The 24,186-nt window shown below is 43.3% G+C and overlaps 1 protein-coding gene across 1 annotated transcript in view; it reads right to left on the bottom strand.

Annotated features, from left to right (window-relative positions):
- The window catches only part of znrf2b (zinc and ring finger 2b), a 67,648-nt gene extending 67,126 nt beyond the window's left edge, over positions 1-522 (bottom strand). Inside the window, exon 1 of the mRNA XM_034217211.1 lies at positions 87-522. Coding sequence (XP_034073102.1) covers positions 87-483 — 397 coding nt within the window. The 5' untranslated portion in view covers positions 484-522. The remainder of the gene's footprint in view (positions 1-86) is intronic.
- Positions 523-24,186: the final 23,664 nt, after the last annotated feature.

Here is a 24,186-nt window from a genome sequence, read left to right as displayed (position 1 = left end):
TAACAGAGTATTCATACACTCTGGTACTTCTCCACCTCTGTGTCAGAGTCCCTGCAGTTCAGTGGCCCGCTGGGTCTGCCTCTTACCTCCGAACAGATGAGGCGAGAGGTGTGCTGGTAGAGATCCTATCAACAGCCGGGGAGCCTCCTGCCCTCCAGCCCGCTGCCGGTCCGCCTCCTCCGGGCTACTCCCCCCGGACTCCTGGGAGCTGTAGGCTCCGCTGCTGTTGGGAATGTTTATCCCGGACTGAGGTCGGGTCCCGGGGCCTCCGGACCCCCCCGCAGACCGGGCCCTGGCTCCATGGTGCTGGCTGGTGCTGGACGAGGCTCCGGACGCACTGTAACCATGGTACCTCACCCCCCCGGTGGTGGTCCTGTTACCGTTGTTGCTGGACGTGCTGGAGAGCAGGTCCGAGCCGGAGTAGGCTCTGGTCCGTCCGTTAGCAGCCGGGTTAGCAGTGGGGCTGCTCTGCTTTGCCCCCATGTTAACCCCAACCGACTTCGATATATTAAAGAGGCGCTCTGTGAGCCACTGCGGGACAGTACGCCAGATTTACGCCGGGGGTTCAGAGGTCTCTACCGGACACACGGAACGGTTCTGTCTGGAAGCTAAGAGAATTAGAACAAACTCTGCGCTATGAACCCGGAGACATTATTAAACAGCAGTGAGTGGAGAGTTGAAGTAGCTGTTATAAAGCAGAAGATGTGTGTGAAACTTCAGCAGCCGTCAGTAGTGTGTTCCGTCAGTAACAGCGGTGGCTGTGCGGCAGGTAACGTTAACATGGATCCCTCCTCCTCAGAGCTGCTGCCGTGGACCCGCTGCTTCCTCCTCAGTGTCCGCCCCGCCATGGCTCCCGAGCAGCCTGAAGGAGTGAAGAGCCGGGCTCCTCTCACCTTCCTGCCTAACAACGCATTGTTCAAAGGAAGGATGGGATGGAGGAGAAAGCCCAGCACAATACCGTTTTATCAGCGGCACCAAGGAGACTCTCGGTGCCCAGGCTAGCTGTCAAACTAGCTGAGGTGAGCTCACCAGCGCTTCCGCTAACACTTTTCAAAGTAAAGGCGTTGCGGTGTTTTATAGGGAGCATGACAGCTTTCCAGTTTATTAGGTCCCTAAAGACAGCTAAACACAATCTCAATAAATTCGATCTTTTGTAGTTGTCAGTTTTAAAGAAGTCATGTTACCTATGGGATTTGAATATGATTATGTCTGTCATGCTGTGCTTAGTGGTAAAACATGTTAAGGTCAAGGCCTAACCTTGAAGGAATAACATGCAGCATTATCCATAGAAAACAATGCAGCCTGGGCTTTGGGCTCATACAATAAATGCCCTCTATTGTACCTTGTGACCCCAGTTGGGAGCCATTCTCATTGCCAGCTTTTCCAAAAAACACTACTTTGTAACATCGCTGGGCATCTAACACCGGGGCAAAAGCCTGTGCCTTTAACATGTTTACTAAGTGCTTCTTGTTTACATACTTCTACCTACAATGCTACCTACTAAAGGCCTCTCTTTACCTGGGCCGGATCTACCATATGGGCAACCTGGGCAAGTGCCCAGGGGGCCCTCAAAGATAATTTTGATAAATGTATTTTGTCGATAAGATTATATGGGCTTACAGTTACAGTATGTCCTATTTTGAAAGTGTGCTGCTCTCGAAATATAATAATTTATTCGACGGAAAACATCTTCTTGCTTTACTGACATTATTATTATTTTCTTCCTTTGCACATCGTGTTTTAATAATATGTCCATGTGTTTCTGTTTGGCTGGTCGATTGGTCTATTACTTTTATATTGTGTATTCTTTGGATAATCTATTGTAGTACAATTAATGTAGTACAATTGTCGTGCTGGGCTAAGCCCCCGATGTTGCTAGATCCAAACAGCGGGACTCGGGAGGGAATAATGGAGTGATCAATGAAGGAGCTTTTTATACTATTTTATAAAGCAGCTGTGTGCAGCATTTACTGTAAGAATCACACACAATTATTCAATAGTGCAGACTTATTACGGATGTGGGGCGGGGTTGACGGCCCCTGGAGGTAATCATTCATTGATCTTTACTGTTCAGAGTGTATTTATTACCTTTTAGTAAATTAAGGGATAAGGTGTTGCGAAATTATTAATGCTGTCAAAATTATCGCGTTAATTGCGGTAATTAATTTGTTGAATGAATTGCGTTAAAATATTTAACGCATGTGCAGAATGGCCCGCCCCATACATCCCACCAGTGGCAGCGCCAGGGTATGGCTGGGGTAGGCTACACCCATACCAATAAATGGCTTAGCCCCACCATGAAAAATGATGTTAAAGTAAGCAAAATAAAGTCCGCCAACTCGCGCAGAGAATTGCACAGACAGCAGTTAGTAAGATTGATTTCAGTAGCCACTTGTCTGGAAATACCGAAGACCAGAAACGGTTTTGAAAACTGTTGTCACGTAGTGATCGTCTTCTCAATAGAACATCTTTGATAATGTCTTCTGGCCAATCAGAATCAAGATAACGGCGTGGTGTTGTTGCAGGAAGTCCCGACGGAGAATACTTTTGCGGTAGTATCTCTATACATCGATACAACATTACAACATTGAAATAAGACCCCACAGTTTGATGATTAATAGGTGTGTGGGCTGTCTTTCATTTTGACACACAGAACAATGTTATAATAAACATAGGCCTACATACATACTGTATGTTAAATGGATATATCCGCCTTCTTTCATGTATCTTTCCATTCCCACAACAATATACATAAAGAAATGGCATATTTTGGACATAGTTCGAATGGTGATTAATCATGATTAATTAATTTTTAAACTGTGATTAATGTGATTACAAATTGTAATCGTTTGACAGCCCTAGAAATTATATAATGCAATTTGTACCACACGTTATTTCACTTTATATTTAATGGAACAATTTAACTTAATTGGAAACTTGTTTTATAAAATCTTCATTACGTGCAAACCGATCTATAAAATATATTTCCAGAAGGGATTTCCTGCTCTTATTGTGAAATCGCAAAGGTATTATTTTGGTCTGTGTGACTTGATACACTTGGACCATAGCATCAGCTGACGTCAGCAGCAGCGTCGATAACATCAGAGAGTGTCACGCTACAGCCATGGTCCTCAAACTGCTCATTATGATGCTTTTAAGTAACAAACAAACAAACATGCAGCATTCACCGTGTTGTGTTAGGACTAATCATACTTTTTTTGTTCCGTTCGTGCAGTGACACCCACCAGATAATGTCCACAGATATTGTATAGAATACCATGATAACTCAATAAGAGATTCAAACAGCTTTGTACATAATACATATTATTAATAGTGAACTTTATTTTATAGCACTATTCATTGATAGATGTAGTGCTTTCACATAAAGCTAACCACATGTAATACACACAGAAAATACAATGAATTATAAATCAGCTTATATGCATACGTATATAAGCGTTTTTCTAACGTTTTTAAAGTGTTATAAATGACCAGACACAGAGGCTTTCTGTCAACAGCACAGAGCTGCTGTGGAAGGTGTCTCACCCTCACTGTGTTAATCCATCTAATCCCCCCTGTCTGGAAATAGGTTATCTGTCCAGTGTTGACCACAACAACATCCATCACCACCTGGGGCCTATACTACGAAATTGGTTCAACCTAACCTGGATATGTTTGAGTTAGCCGGTTGGCCTAATCCAAAACATACGAGCTCTCGCTAAACTGTACTACGACGCTGGTTATCAAGTGGATCGCTCAAGCCAGCCGTGTCCTATCTAGTTAGGTGCGAGTTCACATGAAAGGGGTGGTATTTGGAGCATTCGACCAATCACAAACATGGAGAAGCGCACTGACAGCGCAGCGTCATACTTCCTGAATGAAAAGTTAACTTTAATACTAGTCAAAAATGAAGAAGTTAAACTTTAAACATCCATGACTTAAACACTTTATCCAGGATAAAAGCCACATAGCTGCACCTGCAAGGTGAATACAGCTGGTAAAAGAAAAAGTGTTTGAATGCGTACATTAACAGGTTTATGATATCACTGCCCCGTCTAAGACACGATCTGACTTTAATTACATTTGTCTCGAGTGTTTCGTCAACTTAATGTGTTGCTTAAAATAATACTTCTGCATACAGTATGTGACACTGTGAGTGTTGCACGGCCAGATACGGCTCAGCTGACTCAGATAAGGAAATATATGATACATTATGATGTGATATGATGTGATATGAATGATAATGGGACACATCGTCTGCACTCAGTGTACTTATGTTGTGGCAGATATTTAAGTAAGCTTTCTTAACGCTAATGTTATAATAGTCAGATTGCTCTGAAGATGGAGGTGATATTCTATTCATTTTCACGTTCACACAGTCGGTGATTTTTGCCGGCCGTCTTTCCTGCGACGGCAGCTTTTCTGTATTTCCTTTCTCCTGTAATATGACTTGATCGCTTTAAACTCCGCACACTGAGCTCTGATTGGTCAGCAGGCGGTGCTTTCACTGAGTTGAGCTCTTAGCCTGCAACCTAACCAGGGGGGTATACTACGAAGCAGGATTTTCGCTTAGCCTGCTAAATTCAGGGAAAACTCCGGCTTTCCGGTCCTACGAAGCTGGTTCTCTTTTTAGCAGGCTAGATCTCCATGGTAACTTATGCTTAGCGGCTAACCTGGTCGGGACCAGGTTAGGTTGCAGGCTAAGAGCTCAACTCAGTGAAAGCACTGCCTGCTGACCAATCAGAGCTCAGTGTGCGGAGTTTAAAGCGATCAAGTCATATTACAGGAGAAAGGAAATACAGAAAAACTGCCGTCGCAGGAAAGACGGCTGGCAAAAATCACCGACTGTGTGAACGTGAACATTAATAGAATATCACCTCCCATCTTCAGAGCAATCTGACTATTATAACATTAGCGTTAAGAAAGCTTACTTAAATATCTGCCACAACATAAGTAACCGGATCAGAGTAACATTAAGTAGCCTACAGTCCGCGGCATATCATTTCATAATGTATCACATTTTCTTATCTGAGTCAGCTGAGCCGTATCAGTGTCACATGCTGTATGCAGAAGTATTATTTTAAGCAACACATTAAGTTGACGAAACACTCGAGACAAATGTAATTAAAGTCAGATCGTGTCTTAGACGGGGCAGTGATATCATAAACCTGTTAATGTACGCATTCAAACACTTTTTCTTTTGCCAGCTGTATTCACCTTGCAGGTGCAGACTATGTGGCTTTTATCCTGGATAAAGTGTTTAAGTCATGGATGTTTAAAGTTTAACTTCTTCATTTTTGACTAGTATTCAAGTTGACTTTTCATTCAGGAAGTATGACGCTGCGCTGTCAGTACGATGTCCATGTTTGTGATTGGTCGAATGCTCCAGATACCACCCCTTTCATGTGAACGCGCACCTAACTAGATAGGAAACGGCTGGCTTAAGCGATCCACTTGATAACCAGCGTCGTAGTACAGTTTAGCGAGAGCGCGTATGTTTTGGATTAGGCCAACCGGCTAACTCAAACATATCCAGGTTAGGTTGAACCAGCTTCGTAGTATAGGCCCCTGGTCCCGACCAGGTTAGCCGCTAAGCATAAGTTACCATGGAGATCTAGCCTGCTAAAAAGAGAACCAGCTTCGTAGGACCGGAAAGCCGGAGTTTCCCCTGAATTTAGCCGCTGAGAGAACATCCAGCTTCGTAGTATACCCCCTGGGCCTGAACAGCCACATGCAGCAAACCACCATAACATTAACCTCAAATGCCTGTGTCTGTCTGAATGAGCTGCAGTGTGGGAGCATTATTTAGGTTTCAATGGTGAGTGGACTTTAAGCTTCTAAAACTGCATTGAGATGAGTTAAAGATTTCCCAATTTGGGATCAATAAAGTACATCTTATCTTATCTTACACAGAACACTTTTTTTTTTTTTAAACACACAATTATAATAATGCTATTTAACAGATTTTAAAAAAAGATATTACTTATCTAATCAATCATCAGATCTAAAAATAAAGCATTATTTCTTTCATTTCTTTTGGTTGGATAACACTATTTCAATCAGGAGAGACGGTTTTGATGTAAGAATACATATTTATTGCAGAGATACACAAATGAATGTAATGGTGATTTTGGCGATTAGGCGTAGGCCCTGTTGTGCAGGAAGTATCATTCGGGAGGGGAGAACCGATCCGATGAAAACCCCTGGGGTCTAGACACTGGTGGTGGTGAATGGATAGTTGGGTCGGTCTGAAGAGGAGGGGCTTAGCTTGACCCTGGATTCGGAGGGACAGGAGGTGAAAAGGGGGGGAGGAGGGTTGCGTAGAGTCACCTGAAATGACAGCTGTCAGAGGGGGGAGAGCAGATTTAAGAGGTTTGGCAGAGCGCTATGATAGGCTCTTGGGAATAGAGCGAAGTGATTGGTTAAGCTGGAGAGTGACGCCCCAGATCACTTATTGAGAGTAGTTACATGGGAATAGTAAATGAAGAGTAAAGACAGTCTTCCCGGGATTTTCCCCAAACTGTATTGTAAAACTGACCTGGCACCATAGACTGTATACATCAGGGGTGGGGAACCTTTTTCCTATCAAGGGCCATTTCAATTTTTACAACATCCTCCGAGGGCCTTACAAATGATTGAACTCAACATCTGCAAAAAATAAATAAAATCAGCGCAATCATTTCGCCTTTCTTTCATGGTCTGCAAGGAAAAAGCAACCTGTTATTCCAGATATCTTTCTGTTTTATTTTCAATGTTTTTATGTTATGCTTTGGAGAGAGTGTGTAAAAGGCGTAAGGCCAACAATGCAGACACTCATAGCAAGTACCTTGAATTCCAGGAATTTAATGAACACTTCAATGCAACAAACTGGATCATAACATGTTAGCCAATTAAACTGTGTTACATGAACTTATTGTTTTCATGCTCTCTATTTTAAATAATTATATTCCTGTTGTTTTTAGATTCACTGATATAAAGCACGTTGAAGTCTGACACAACATGAGAGGTGCAATATAAATAAAGGTATTATTATTGTAGGAGCCAGTTTAAGTTTATTTATTATATGATTATTTTTAGCTTCATAATGCAATACTATTTTTGGACATTTGGTGGCAGTGATTAGCTGCACAGGGGTGTATAAATGGGGTCATAGCTATTGGTCATAGGTGACCGGACAGGGAAGGGCTCAGGTAGAGAGAGCACATAATTGCCATTACAATTGTTATTATTATCTCACCTAATGCGAAGGCTGGAACTGCTTCTCTTTTGCGAGGCGTCTGATGTCAGATGCAAGTGATGAAGATGCTACTCGCAGCTGGTGTTCCAGGTTTAGGTCAGTCAGTCTTGAGCGTAACCTGGTCTTGGCAAGGCTCAGCTTTGAAAAGAACGGCTCACAGCGGTAGGTTGTCCCAAACAGTGATGCAAACTTCAGTGCATGTTTCCTTAGAATGGGAACATCCTCAGCCCCTACACACAGTTTGTAGAACTCAAGCAGAGGGAGGTTGTTGTACCTAACTTTCATCGTTGCTTTGCAGCTCAATGATTTCCAGCTGTAGGTTTTCAGGCACATCAGCTGGTTCCACATTGAACGGTGTTGCAAAAATGTTCAGTTCCTTCTGGTAACGGTTTACGTCCTGGAACCTCTCTCTGAAGGCCTGATGTAGTTTTCCACACTCACCAGCATACTCAGAGGTCACAGCAGGCTTTTGTTCTTGCAGAGTGGGAAAGTGCACAGTGTTTCCCTTCTCCAGTTGCAATTGCCACAGCTTTAGTTTAGCTTCACCTTATTTCACATTTGAAAGCAGAGAGCTGAAAACCGTTCTGTAGGCGACCTTCTGCGGGCCTCCAATAGCTTTCTGCAAAAGAAAAGGAACGTTTTAGGTTAACATTATCTAAATGATTCTGTTTTGCTCCTCATTCTAACCATTTCTCAAATCCAGCCTGAGTATAAAAGTCTGAGAAGTGAAGTAAACATCCTTCAATCTGTAGCAGTCAACAACCACATTACTACAGAGAGCAGAAACCCCAGAATGAAATTCATCAATGGTACACCACTGGAGAAATCCCCAAGGCTACACACAAGTACTTGTAGTATCTCATGGGCCCATTGAGAGAACATGTGTGTCACTGCTGCACACCACTGGGTGGGAGTGTTGCTTTAATTAATTCAGCTCAGGCTATGACAAAAGAGACAACACTATGAGCAGCTCTGTCCGGACACATAGTGTTGCAACAAACCCAAACAGGAAAGATCAGAGTTGTAAACCTTCTGCAAGCTTTTCTGTTTTTGTTTAACTGTTGCTGCTGATCTGATATCAGTTCTACACAGTACAGCCAGCAGAGGATGGGACTGTGTGTGCTGTGATCTTTGGTTGGAAGTGTTACTGTGTGTAGGATACTTTGCTCAACGTGAAATTGAAAGGGTGAGTCATACACAGTATTCTACCTCTAACCAGTGGTGGGCCGTCAGGGCCAGCAAGGCCTTCTCTGCTGGCCTAAACATCATCAGAATATAAATTTAATTTTGATATATTTTTTCCACAAATATGTATTAAATTATTCCCCATAGTCTATTCTTTTCATTTCATAGCTTTCCTCTTGGTTGCGCTGCTTCCAGCCTCAGAACAAGATTTGGAGGGCTGGCCTTTATGTTAGAGCTTTTATCCAATCATATTTCAGCCATAATGTGTTGCCAGGGTCCAAGAAATCTGCCCTTAGGCCTTCAGAATCAACAGTGCGGGCACCTGTAGCTTAAAGTGAACGGAAACAAAACTGTGGCGTTAACCAATCAGATTTTGAGTTGGCGACAACGGGCCAGCTAGCAGGCGTACGATGACGTCAGCACGTGCACGTCTTTTGATTGGATACGCACTATTGAGAGGCAGAGCTATGTAGAGCTAGCAAACTGAACTTGAATTTGAACGAGCTAATTTGTGTAGATTTCTACAAGCTGTTTTTTTTCAACCCACAATGGCTGAAGGAGAAGAGATCGATTTGGTCGCAGATATAATTACAACGCCATTTTCAAGACGAACTTTTCAAGAAAAGCTAGACATTGTGAGAAGAGAACGGCCAACCCCGACGCTAGCGAGCCTATCACAGCGGGGAAAAGGGTTTGTCCGCCACTTTCAAATCACTAACTACGAGCGGTACCCCTGGCTCACAGCCTCCGAGAGGCACTGCAAATTGTACTGCTGGGAATGCCTGCTATTTGCAAATGATCGATTTGGTGTTTGGAGCCACACTGGATTTGCAAACTTGAGTTGTCTAACCAAGGCAGCAACGAGACACCAAAGCACGGCTGGGCCCTTACAAGCAATGGTGCTTTTGAAAACCTTTGGGGACACCCGAGTGGATCTACAGCTCAACGAACAAGTGCGCCGGGAAACAGAGCTCCACAACGAAAGGGTGAACAAAAATAGGGAAATATTGAAAAGACTGATTGATTGTGTCCTGTTTTTGGGTAAACAGGAACTTTCATTTAGGGGACATGATGAAAGCGCCGAGTCCAGAAACAGAGGAAACTACGTGGAGCTTCTTTCTTTGCTTGCTGAGAACAACACAGACTTGCATTACCACCTGTCCACAAACAATAATTCAGGTAGGACTGTGTCGGACATCACTGAAGGCCTAGGTGTGAAATGCACGGCCCGCCACTGCCTCTAACCCAATGGACTTAATTATAGTCATTATTATAATTAACATAATTACAACATACACAAACTTAACATCATTGGCCACAATGGAATATGGAATGGATAGTAAAACTCCACCAGTACAACAAACCTGAAAGGTCCTGCTAGGTGGATAATTAAAATATGATGCATGGTTAAATGAAGAGCAGGGTTCTCACACTCAGGAATACATTTAAACTATATTCCTGTATTCTGGAGCTTCCCTTCAACTCCTTTTGTATTACATTTCCACCTTTGATGAATGTCTGTCATCCAGGTCAAACGTTTCTTCCTTGATCAGAAAATACACTTTTAAGAAGGCCAAAAGTATTCATGTGAAATACACAACTATTTAGAAATGTTTTTATTCTATAAATAAACCAGAAAATTGATAAATTACACAACAATAATTTGTAAAAAATCATCAAACTGAATTCATTATTGTCAAATGTTGTTTCATTATTATTTAGTTTACAATGGTAATGCAAAATACAAAAGCTTTATAGGAGTTAGCTACAAGGCTAAATAGAAAGGCCAGGATTTGTGTTTTGCTCAGTTTGAAAGTTTAGAAGCCATGTTCACGACAGCGGACACCTTCTCAGTTCAGCATGATCTGTGCTGTGTTTCATCTGAAGATGTTCAGAGACACACCGCTCAGAAGGTGTGTCTCTGTGGCTGCTAGCCAACAGGAGCTAGCTGACAATGCTAACACTGACTGTTAAATGTGACGCAAATAACCTGCTATCAAGCTGGCCAAGTCCAAAAGGCTTCAATAACAAGAATTAAAAGGATTATAAGGCATTTTATTATCTTAGTCTGATTCTTTCTGCACTGAAAAACTGAAACGTTGACATTCATTAAATGTATTATGACAACAGATTTCCCATAACATCAGTTATCTCTGTAAATTACAATCACAAACAGTAATCCTCAATGAACTGCTCCAACCGGAGAGCGTACATCCATCAAGACCAATGGTGCATTCATGTGCTCCTCAAATGATCCCATCTCCCCAGTCCTGGCATATGCTAGGTCCTTCCACGAGGTTTCATGAGAATACAGAAAGTAGTGTTTGTCAGTAATCTTGTATCTGGGTAGGAGAACAAAATGGTCTTAGTTTCAGTGATCCTAAAGGCCTGTATCTTTTAAAAACACCCTTAACACCTCCCACACCTCTGATTGGTTTAAAGAAATGCAGACAAGCTTGAGTGTTTTTTACTCTACAGCAGTATATGTTGAGTCTATGTCGTACAGTGCTGTGATTATATAGGTCATAAAATATTATTTTTATGAATATTATTCAGTTCAATTATTCAGTTAAAAGGTCTGTGGATTATCTTGAGTTCCCCGCTCATGATTTTTCGCAAGACACGTTTCCCCGAAATGTTTTAATTTGTTGGTGTCACAAGCCCAATGCCATCCATCACCATCATACTGAAGAGAAGGAAGACATCTCCAACACTCTGCAGCTTACACCTAGACAATATACCGAGAAATATCTCTGCAGGTGAAAAGAACAATCTATGATTTGGTAGTTGGGTTGGGGTTGTTTAGAATCATAAACTTGCTATGTAAATGAAACCCCACCAAAATCTCTTAAAATGCAGCTTTAATTTAATTAAAACATTTCAGCAGACATTACATTCATTTTGCAACTCAAATGAAAAAAAGACTTCATTAATGTCAAATTAAAAGCCATATATTTTGTCTCCATTATTCATTAAAAGTCACACTGTTTGAATTATTTTATATTATTTCCCCCACATTTTGACGTTTTAATTAGTCTACACATTTTAATTTGTTAATTTGTTCCACCTCCTCTGTCATGATCCAGGTTACTGCAAGTAAGCTGCACTTTTGCATTTTGGGGTTAACACATTTTTGCTTTGAGAACAACAGAGTTGTGCCGTGATGGAGGTCTCGCTGTATAGAGCTCAGTGTTTGGAGCGCGTTCCTGGTTCAGTCCCTCTGGCGGACGCAGGTTTGAATCTTGCCTGCAGCCCCTTTGTGTGCATCACCCTCTCTGTAGGAGCCCACATGCCCACATGTATTGAGCCTTAGTTAATTATTTTCATTATTATTATTATTTTAGATTGCACACATCTGTATTTAATTAGAACTTCCTGTAAGTGTCACATGGGTGTGGTTTATTTGTATTCAATCCACCTGTTGTTGGCCGGGAATTTGTATGACACAGAGGGTGAGCTGGCTCCTACATTTTCTCCTCGTCCTCTTTAAAGGGGACCTTTATGCAAAATGCACTTTGTGATGTCTTTTATACATAAATATGTGTCCCCGGTGTATCGGAGAATTCACGCAGCGTCAGAAAATAAAACCCTCTCTCTTTTCCTCCGTACCCAAATCTTTTAAAAACGGGTGTACAACGAGCGGATACAGATTCCATCCGCTGTGACGTGTCCATCCGAGGTGACGTCGGCGGACCCACAGAAAGTTGCCATCAGAAACAATGCCTAACATGTTTTGGACGTAATCTCGTCTTTGTTTACATTAGCATGCCTCGCTAACACTCAGAGCTAACCTGTACTGGAGAGCGCATGTGTTTAAAAAGCAGGAAATAAAAAAAGAACTCACCTTGTGATAAACCTGCAAGAGAAAAAGCATTTGAGCTCCATACTGTTTCAAAAATAATCCTTGATGTGGTTTAAACAGGATTGCGTTTTATCACAGCAGAGTTTAACTTTATCTCCGGTATAATTCTGATCAGGCATTAGCTCCGCCTCCTCTTCTTTCTTTTTTTCAAGCTAAGGACCCAAAATCCGCGTTTCTCTAACAGGGCTGCAAAAGAGGGGTTTGAGCAGTATGAGGCATGGGGCAATGGGTGATCTGTTTGGTATTTTGAAAAAAAAACTTCTCAGACATGTTTTGTATAGGTATGGCCCTACAATATATTTTTCAAATATAGCATGTTAGGTCCACTTTAAGTTATGTTTCTTTATTTTCATCATTAAACATTGGAAAACTATAACTTCAGTACGAATTTCTTTACTTGAAATTAGTCAAAGTGCTGAGCCTACCTTAGCCTCTAAGCGACTGCTCACTTGGAGTTTTCGCTTAACCCTCTATCTCCCTCTTTCAACATTGTCACTCCCCAATAACGGCTAAAAGAAATTCACTGCAAGGATTCCCTGGACTAAAAGCTCCACTTTAATCATTTTTTAAACGTGAATTCAACAAATTAGCTAACAGAAATAAAAAGCTCACGTTAAACGAACTACATCAGTCACATGACTTCCCGTCACCATTGCCAAGCTAAAGATTGCTAATTTTCGGCATGCTAACATTTAGTTGTCTGATTTTGACAGTTCCATTCAAAAACTGAAACGTTACATTTAATGTATTATGTCAACAGATTTCGTATAACTGTTTTTTCAGTGTTGTTAGCAACCTCTCTTTTATAGAAGCTTCAGACATTCACCCGTTGGGTATTAACCAAATTATTTTATTTTGAAGAGCAGAACGTAGCACATTTATAATGCACGATTATGTTTGTGTTGGTGTGCTGGTTGTGCCTCTATCTCTGTGTTGTGTGTGTTGTGTGTGTGTGTGTGTGTGTGTGTGTGTGTGTGTGTGTGTGTGTGTGTGTGTGTGTGTGTGTGTGTGTGTGTGTGTGTGTGTGTGTGTGTGTGTGTGTGTGTGTGTGTGTGTGTGTGTGTGTGTGTGTGTGTGTGTGTGTGTGTGTGCTGGCAGCTCTCTTACCTCTCAGGGATGATGAGAGTGCTGATGGCGATGTGTAGCTCCAGTTTACATATGATCCGATTACACGAGTGACCAGTGTGTGACCTCAGTAACTCACCAACACTGCCTCTGTGTGTTCTGACTGCGGCCACGCCACGCTGCATTCCAGACAAAAACTTGAAAAGACGAAAAAAGCGCCTAATTAATTGCCTGACATATTTTCCAGTCCTTCTCCCAGACAATTTTGTGAGAGATGTCAATCAGGTGGATTAAGCTTGTTTTTCTGTTAGCTCTCTGCTGACAGTGGAAATGATTAAAAGGGGAGATTATGTGACAGCAAATTTGTGTTGATATCATTAAACTTTCACCATGGACTCGGTCTAAAGCTCTTAATTGCTTATTAACTCAGCTTTGTGTGGCTGTTCGCCTATCAACACTTCAAATAAGCCTGATATCAGAGCAGTCCCCCCCCCCCCCCCCCCCACCCACCTGCCACATTCTCTATTCGGCAGTGCATCCTTTGTATGACTGGGATGAAACATGGACCTGCATGCATGATGTTCTCCTGTTTCTGATCCTTCTGCAGTGTAACCATCTTTATATAGAGTCCCTGCAATCACGTATCAAACATATAAATAGTTTAAGGATCACTTAGAAAGATAGTTCAGAAACCTGTTGTAAAAAACAGGTTCCTGAACTGTTTTTTACAACAGTTCAGGAACTGTTGTGTGCGGAAGAGTGATGCAGCTGTGTGAAGAGAAATGGCCAGCACACAGCAACAGCGAACCAGCCATAAAGTTATACTGGGCGGAACAAGCGTTCATAACTGTAAAGGACGGACTACTGTTAAAGGGGGACAGACTCGTCATCCCCGAAACAATGAGAAATGATGTGCTCGCCAGACTACATGAAGGTCACCAAGGAGTGGTGAAGTGTAGGGAGCGTGCCCGACAGTCTGTATGGTGGCCAGGGCTAAGTCAGCAGCTGAATGAGTTGGTTCTCAACTGCCGGACATGCAGCAAGGAGAGACAGAACCCCAAAGAGCCGCTGATGCCAACACAATACCCAGGCCGACCATGGCAGAAACTGGGTGCCGACTTGTTTATGTGGGGAAGCAAGTCATATCTGCTGGTAGTGGATTATGCATCAAGGTATGTGGAAATGGCTTTGCTGACACCCACAAGATCAACAGATGTAATCCACCATCTCAAATCCATCTTTGCACGACATGGTATCCCTGAAACGCTGGTCACAGACAACGGGCCGCAGTTCTCGGGAAGGGCATTTGAAGAGTTTGCAGAGTCGTATGGATTTAAACACGTCACCAGCAGCCCGAAATATCCACAGAGCAACGGTGAGGCAGAACGGGCTGTAAAGACTGTAAAGAGTCTCCTTAAGAAAGCAGAAGCAGTTACTAATATAATATCCAAGGGATGCATGCAGAGCTGTCATTGGCTGAGATAAGTCCGGCCGTGGGTCACGCCTCCACCGTTCCCGGAAATGCATCTGTGGAGGAGCCGTGTAGGACCCATCAGTGTATCCTCGGTTAGAGCTCCTCCAGAGAGCCTCCTCGATGCTCGATCCTCGAAGTGCATTTAGAGAAATGAGATGTCCTTCAACATGGCGCGCTGAAATTCATTTCCGGGTCACTACCGGATTACCGAGGAGTCGAGGAGGGGACATTTGAGTATTGAGAAACCTCTCTTGTAGCCCCCAATTTATTTGTCCATTGTCTTTGTCAGATAATAAACACTGTCTTGTTGTCATCTCTATTGAAGAAAATAAATCGTCCCTGTCTGTCTGTCTTTGTCGACTGGTTAGTATCCCAATGGTTAAATCTCTCTCTGTGGCTCTCTGCAGTTTTTAATTCCTTACCAACAGAGCAGCAAAGAGAACCCTGTGGGTCAGTTGTTGTGTCAGTGTGCTGGGACAGAGTCATTATAGTTTTCACCAGTTTTTCATGTATTGATTCTTCAGACACCTTTGATGTGTGATTTATGAATTCTGTACGTCTACTACCTGTTACTGAGAATTTCTTCATCCTGGTTTTGTTTGTACGCTCTGCTGCATGAGGAGTACAATCCTTAAAGGAACAGAGTTGTCACAAGTTAGACACTTCTATTATTGTTTGTTTGGTGGCTCAACTAAACTCTCCTGTCATTTCAGATCCCGCCTTCCTCCAGGCCCTTGTAATCAGCTCACTTCCCTCACCTGGTCTCCCCAGCCCTTCCCCTCACCTGTTACTCATTCCCTCATCACTCCACAGTATTTATACCACCTCACTATCACTTGTCCTTTGCCAGATTGTCTTGTCGTTTCCGCCAAGCTCTCCAGTGAGTGTTGTGCTCTTGCCTAGATTTTTGTCCTGCCCGGTTTTTGACCCCTGCCTGCCTGTTTACGGATCTCGAGTTCCTGCCTGCTCCCTGTCTGGTTTTGGTTGCCTGTCTGACGGATTTCCTGGTTTTGCCCCTGCCTGTCCCTGACCTGAATAAACTGAACATTGCTAAAAACTGGTTGTATCTGAGTCGTGCTATTGGGTTCTGATCTGTACCTGTGATCGTGACAGAGTACTGTCTTGTTGAATACTTATATATTACATAGTATGTGTGTACAGAGAGTGTTTGTTACATGCATTGAAGATTAACGATGGACGAAGATGTGAATGTTTTAGTTGCATGTCTTCTTTTTACTATTCAGCACTGATTTGTATTAGAATACAGTAAGTTATGTAGTACTGCACACATATTCATGCTGTCTATTAAGGAAACATAAGGAAACACATGTGAGTCATGTATTTAAATTAACCGTTCACTACTAAAGTCTACTGACGTAATATTTTCTGTTTTGGTTTATCCACTATTCAAGTTGTTCATTTTGTTGGTAAAATGTCATGTTGCCTTCCTTTATACTTGAATACTTTTGATGACCTGTCTGACCTCTGACCCTTTTCACTGCTAAAGCCAGCAATTATTGTCAGAGTTGAGTGAAGTGGCCCCTCAGCCGGCCACATTCTGGCCCCTGTGGTTTAAATGGGCTAATCCCTGTATTCAAACAACATTGTATTGTTCACCTTGTGTGAGTTATATCAGACCCTGAAGCACAGAACTGTTGTGTTGAGATGTTTGTGTGTCCTGACTCAACGTCTTGCTCCTCTGGCCTCAGCATGTCTTCATGCGTTGCCTCAGTGTTGCACCATCACCTCTCTGAAGGTCAACCAGCATACATCATAAATATCCCAGCACAATACTGCTCTCACAAAACTATCTAGAAAATAATCAAAATGGTAGTCCTGCTATAAGATGAAACGATATGACTTCCTGTGAAATATTAGGGATTGTCAAATCCAATTGAAAATGATTAGGTATCTCCCTAAAAAATCCGTAAAGTATTTTTTTAATGTAATTATTACTAAGAGGAGGAGAAACACGTCTTGCTCTTTTTCTCTGTGGATGTGTCAGTAAATCAGCGAGATAAAACCCAACAGACGTATTGGAGACACAATGTAACACATTTCTACAACAATTTACATCTAAAATGACCAATATTAAATTAGCAAGCACAATGTTGAGATATTCGATGTTCTGCAGCTAACTAGCACTTTCCCTAGAAACACCTAATCTATTTCAAAATAAAAATGTAAGAACACAGCTTTTGAAAGTTTGTAACACACAACCGTTTTGTTGAACACATACAATGATGTTAATGGTGTCTTATACACAGTGTGTCATGCTAAGATGGTGCATCATTATTTATTGAAACTGTCACATGAGGTTGTGTCTGGATCCCTGAGCATAGCAAGCATAAAGAAATAGAGATAAAAAAAAGACTGGAAATACTTTCACAGAGCATTACATGAGATACACTGTGTGTAGGGAAAACATATTCTGTATTTTACATTATTATATTTTTTAATTATCAGATTCACTGTTTGGTTTATGATTGTCAAAACATAGTAAAACATGGCTTCCACAAACAGAGAGATAACTTCAGTGACTGTTTGGGATAAATAAGGAATGTAACAATCAGTTTATGAGATTGTTCGAAAGCAGACTATTATTTCTTGCGATTACACACTTTTAGAATTACAGTAAAAAGGCTAAGTGTTTTTTTTAAAGGTCCCATGTCATGCTTTTCCGGTTATTACCCGTCCCCTTGTGTGTTATGAAGGTTTTAATGCATGTAAACGGTCTGCAGAGTCAAAAACCCTCAAAGTACACCCTGTAGGGAGTAAAACTCTAACACAGAAAATACCTCCCCAAAACGCCTCGTTGGAGATTTCTCATTTTCCATTGTTTGCTTCCTGGGTATCGCTATGTAGGGATACCACGCCCAGAGCTATGGCCGCACCCTCTGCCAGCCTTTCACGAAACAAAGCTTCACAAACCTTTCAGCGATTCATGCCGGATATGTACAGCGTAGGGCAGGGGTTCCCAACCTTTTTTCCCAAGAGCCCCCCCACATGACTCCTGTTGGAAGTTGCACCCCCCACACACACAAGGGGGGGAGGGGGGGCTCAACAGCGGTAATTAAAGTTTAAAAGTCTAATTCAGGAGCACTATTGGAGTGACTTTGATGGTTATTGGACTCAGGATTCATTCATTTGGATTCCCGCTGTATGAAGAAAATAAAGGACGGCGCAAGTGGAAACAATTCACAAAGGGATTAAACTGTTTAAAACACATGCTCAAAGTAAGCCGGATTTTGCCGATGTGTTTATGTGGATTCAAAAGTTGTAAATAATCTACGAAATGGAGGAGACCGATCTGATCGGAGCAAACTGTGACAAATAATCCAACTGAAACCGGCATGGACAATGACTATGTTTTTTAAAATGCGCTTATCCAGAAAAGCCTGATTTGGACACTTTACGGGCAGAAGAAACATTTCTATTAAAGAAAGAATTATACATTTCTGTCTTTTTATGCCTTTAATACTAACTTGAATGTGTATTGAAATTAATTAATCAATTATTAGGCTTTTAGTGACAATCATGTATTGCGTTACAATTATATGTAAACAAAAAATAAGATAAAAGTCTAAATATGATATTTAGCCTCAAATCATCTGAGGCCTGGCGCCTCTTACTCAATATCAAGCCACACTTATTGTTTTTACTTCGGCTGTGAGTGTTTGTTTGTGTGTGTGAGTTTCGCTTGTTCTCGCTGTATCTATCTCCGACTCGGAAGCCCAGTCTGCTCCTCACAGCAGCTCCTCACTGCTCGTGAGGCTCACAGCCTCACGTCGCGTGACCAATCAGAGCACACTGGGCTCACAGGGAGGGGGGGAGGGCGAGCTCCAACAAGCCGTTTAGGACAGAGAGTGAATACCGGTGAATACACATACTTTACATACTTTTGCTGTATGAGAAACCAATGTGAGTTTGGAAAATTGCACAGTATAAATCTATTTTAGTAGACCTCAACAATGGAATTATCAATCAATCAATCAATCAATGTTTATTTATATAGCCCAATATCACAAATGTTACATTTGTCTCAGTGGTCTTCACAGTGTGTACAGAATATCAGTATGACAATACGACACCCTCTGTCCTTAGACCCTCACATCGTACAAGGAAAAACTTCCGGAGAAAACCCACAGTTTAAAGGGAAAAATGGGAGAAACCTCAGGGAGAGCAACAGAGGAGGGATCCCTCTCCCAGGACGGACAGACGTGCAATAGATGCCGTGTGTAAATTGAAAAGATAATACATTTGCAACATAGGTAGTCCAAATGTTTGGAAATGCATGTGTGTATAATAGGAAGATGAATCCACGAGGATATCCATCCAGGACCTATGATCCAGGACCACAGCCACGACTCAAGATCCGGGGCTCGCGATGCAGGACACAGGACCGCAGGATCATCCATGACTCCGGATCCCAGCGTATATAGACACCAAAAAGAAAGACATTTGGGGAAGCTGGGAACAAGAGAGTACACAGGTATAGACAGAGAGACAGAGAGAAGGAAGAAGTAAGATGTCCCCCGACAAACTAAGCCTATATCAGCAAAACTAGGGGCTGAATCTAATCAGCCCTAACTATAAGCTTTATCAAAAAGGAAGGTCTTAAGCGCACTCTTAAAAACGGATAGGGTGTCTGCCGCCCGAACACAAATTGGAAGCTGATTCCACAAATGTGGAGCTTGATAAGAAAAGGCTCTGGCTCCCATTGTACTTTTAGAGACTCTAGGAACAACCAACAACCCTGCATTCTTGGAACGCAATGCCCTAGTAGGACAGTAGGGTATAATGAGTTCTTTAAAGTAAGATGGCGCCTGCCCATTAAGGGCTTTGTAGGCGAGAAGAAGAATTTTAAATTCTATCCTGTGTTCTATAGGGAGCCAGTGTAAGGCAGCCAGAACAGGAGTAATGTGGTCCCTTTTCCTAACTCTGGTTAGTACACGAGCTGCAGCATTTTGAATCAGCTGGAGCGACTTGACTGACTTCTTGGTACACCCTGATAATAAAGAGTTACAATAATCCAGCCTTGAGGTAACAAATGCATGGACTAGTTTCTTACTTATCTTTCTTTCTTACAGTGCAGACGCTTTTATGCTTGCTCCTGCCTCTGCTTACTTTGTATGCTGATTTTCCTATTCTTATTCTCTGAAAACTTCGAGCAGCGGCTCCTGGACATTAACTTATCACTGGGACAGTTCATCTTTGTAAATAGACGGAGGGTTTCAGCCATATTTCAACATTTTTACGACGACCTCAGTCTTACAGTAGCGTGGCCTAGCAACAGCTAAAGCCTGGTAGGCTACTGCATGCTATTTAGCTTAAGCTAGTTGGTAGCAAAATGCCTCCGTTCTCTACAGATGACTTCCACAAACTTATACAGAAGATAGCTGTGTTGAAAATGAAAATGCAACGGTTGGAAGTTAATGTGGAAGTGAATGGACTATGTCGTGGGAATGACACCACTTTACCAGTGTTGCAAAATAATGGAGAAGGGTATGCTAACTCACAGCTAGTTAGCAGCTACAAGGATTCCAAGGAACAGGAGGGCTGTGTACCGGGTAATAAATCTACAAGTGGTAGTCCTCCCTGGAACTCTCTGGGTGCAAAGCCTAAGAATAAATCATTTCCATGGGATTTGGGAGGACGGATAACATCCAGAGCCCAGCGCTCTGAAATCTGTGATGCGACCGGCTGGCCTGCATTGTTATCACCCAGGAAGAGCGCCTCTTCAACCCCTATTCATACTAGGAAACAGCAGTGGACAGCTGCTAAAGGGAGAACTACAAACAATCCTCCTAAACCACCAAGTGTGCCAATCCAGAACAGATACGCTCCGCTGACCGAGAACCGGAGATCTGATGACCTGGATAACCTGTCCTCTTCACACAGCAGGGTAAGGACCAATAGCTACTCCAAAAGTAAAAGGCTAGAGGGAAAGCTAACGACTGGGCCTGAAACTCTGATTGTGGGTGACTCTGCTGTAAGAGATGTAAAAGGTCAACCTGATCTCACCAGAATGCGTGACTCCACCACGACTCCTTAACACCGCATTGCGTGGTGGAGTCACGCATTCTGCTACATTTGCGTGTCGGCACCACGCAAAAAACCCCAATGTAAAGTGAATTAGGCTCTTTTGTCGTGGTGCACACACGCATTTCTACAACGTCCCACAGTGAGCTTTTATTCTATAAAACGTTTTTAAAATCTACTTTATAGCTTGTAGTAACTCACGGGAGGCTTCTTTTATTTTATTTGTATTCATAATCATTTTTATTTTTCGTCAGAATGTAAAAATTACATTAGTTACGAATTTTTGTTCTCAAAAAACAGTGCATTGTGTGTAATACAACTGTGATTTTTATTAAATTAGTTAGTTTTTAAGGAAGGCCAGAGCTTCAGCTGTGTCAAATAGATTGTTCCCTTTAGTTAACGCTATTTAAAAGATAATGATCATGTCCCCTTTATTGTATTACGAGCGTCCATTCCCATTGGATAACGGAGAATTTTACACCCGGAAGTAAGTATTTGTCAAGGTGGGACTCTGAGGCATGAACTCAATTGCACGACACAGATAGTGTTCTCAAAAAATAAAGACTTTACTGGAATTTAGCACAGTAATCAAAACAAGGAAAACAAATATACTCTTTCGAGGAAAACTAGCAAGTGATCAATGAGGTAGATCCGTGGGAAGTCCGTGAGGTAATCAGGAACGTGGGTCATAGTAAGACAACGAACTGACAATGAACAGGAGGAAGCTACCACAATATATACACAGGTAAAGGGGACACAGGTGGAAACAATCAGGGCGGGGAAAACAATCAAGGACGCAGGAGACAGAAGGGGGCGGGGAGCGTGGAGGCCTGAAATGAGAGGGATGATTAATTAAGGGAATAAACATAAAGCACAGGGCAAAGGGACATGACAAAACTAACATAAAGAATACACTTTTACTATTAGTTTCCTAGACATGACAGTACCCCCCCTTCTAGGGACGGCTCCTGACGGCCCAGGCTCCTCTGAGTTGAGGCGGTCAAAATCCTCAATGAGGCTTTTATCTATGACGAAGCGGGAAGGAATCCATATCCGCTCCTCAGGACCATAAGCCTTCCAGTCAACCAGTAGCTGTCGCCCTCTACCCCTTTTCCGACTAGCCAATATCTTCTTGACGGTGTAAACCGGACCTCCATCAATCATCCGGGGGGGCGGGGGGGGGTTTGGCGGTGGGAACCATAGCGCTCTCCTTCAAGGGTTTTAGTTTCCCTACATGGAAGGTGGGATGTACCTTCATGGACCTGGGAAGCCGTAGTCTCACTGAAACCGGGTTGATCACCTTGGTGACGGGAAAAGGACCCACAAACCGGGGAGCCAATTTACGGGAGAGTACGTGGAGGGGAAGGTCTCGTGTAGAAAGCCAGACTTTTTGGCCTGGCTGGTATACAGGAGCTGGTCGGCGTTTTCGGTCTGCTGCTCTTTTCACCAGTTGTGAATTCCTGCAGAGGATCTTTCTAGCCGCAGCCCACACGCGCCGACAACGCCTGACCAGCGCGTGGGCAGACGGGACCGTGACCTCCCTCTCCGTGGCTGGGAACAGTGGCGGCTGGTAGCCATAAACACAGTGAAATGGGGACAGGCCCGTGGCAGAAGTAGGGAGGATGTTGTGCGCATACTCAACCCAGGTGAGGTGCTCGCTCCAGGAGGATGGATTCTGGGACACCAAGCAGCGCAAACAGGTCTCCAGTTCTTGATTTAGGCGCTCTGTCTGGCCGTTAGACTCCGGATGGTATCCTGACGAGAGACTGACCGTGGCACCGATGAGGCGGCAGAACTCCTTCCAGAAGCGTGACACAAACTGGGGGCCCCGGTCGGAGACAATATCCTTTGGGAAACCATGAAGCCGAAACACATTATGCATCATGACCTCAGCCGTTTCCTTCGCTGAGGGCATCTTGGGCAAAGCAATGAAATGTGTCATTTTAGAAAAACGGTCCACTACCGTAAGAACTGTGGTTTTACCTCTAGAGAGGGGCAGGCCAGTGACGAAGTCCATGGAGATCTCTGACCAGGGTCTGTTGGGAATAGGGAGTGGTTGTAATAGTCCTATTCGCGCCCTGGAAGAGGTCTTGTTTCGAGCGCAGACAGGGCACGCCTCCACATACTCCTTCACCTCCTTCTCCATGGATGTCCACCAGAAACGTTGTTTTATGATGAACATAGTTCTCTTGACTCCAGGGTGACAGGTGAGCAGCGAAGTGTGAGCCCAGTGGATCACCTGTGGTCGCTCGGCCTCCTGAACGAAAAGCCGGTTAGGCGGGCAACCCCTTGGTGCAGGAGCTCCAGCATTGGCTCGTATTACCTCCTTCTCTACTGACCAAGTCAGCGCTCCTACCACCCGGTTTAATGGGATGATGGGTTCCGGCTCCTTGACTGCAGGCACAGGGTCAAACAGACGGGACAGAGCGTCAGGCTTGACATTCTGAGACCCCGGCCTGAAGGAAAGAACAAAGTCAAAACGGTTGAAAAACAAGGTCCACCTAGCCTGGCGGGAGTTCAGTCTTTTGGCCTTTCTTATATATTCCAAGTTTTTGTGATCGGTCCAAACCACGAAAGGATGCTCGGCTCCCTCCAACCAATGCCTCCACTCTTCCAGTGCCAGCTTCACGGCCAGCAACTCACAGTTTCCCACGTCGTAATTTCTCTCTGCTGGGGAGAGCTTCCTGGACAGGAAAGCGCAGGGGTGAAGTTTGTTGTCCTTCTGTAGTCGCTGGGAGAGGACCGCTCCCACCCCTTCGTTGGAGGCATCCACTTCTACCACAAACTGACGAGTGGTGTCCGGCAAGGTGAGTATGGGAGCAGAGGTGAACATTCCTTTAAGCCGAGAAAAAGCCTCCTCAGCCTGAGGAGACCACAAAAAAGGCACTTGAGGGGACGTGAGGACATGAAGAGGGGCTGCAATAGCACTGAACCTCCGCACAAAACGTCTGTAAAAATTTGCAAAGCCTAAAAACTGCTGCACTTTCTTACGAGAGTCAGGGGTAGGCCAACAAGCTACTGCGCTAACCTTCTCTGGGTCCATCCTAACCTGACCTGGCGAAATGATGAAGCCCAAGAAAGTGACTGTCTCTGCATGGAATTCGCATTTTTCTGCTTTGACAAACAACCTATTCTTGAGCAGCTCTTGTAGAACCTGGCGGACATGTTGTTTATGGGTGTCAATGTCAGGGGAGTAGATCAGAATGTCGTCCAGATATACAAAAACGAACCGGTTCAGAAACTCCCTCAACACGTCGTTGATCATAGCCTGGAACACAGCAGGAGCGTTTGATAATCCAAATGGCATTACACGGTATTCAT

Source organism: Gymnodraco acuticeps, unplaced genomic scaffold (genome assembly GCF_902827175.1).
Source record: "Gymnodraco acuticeps unplaced genomic scaffold, fGymAcu1.1, whole genome shotgun sequence".
In the NCBI taxonomy this organism is placed as follows: Eukaryota; Metazoa; Chordata; class Actinopteri; order Perciformes; family Bathydraconidae; genus Gymnodraco; species Gymnodraco acuticeps.
This window is presented reverse-complemented; position numbering and strand designations above follow the sequence as displayed.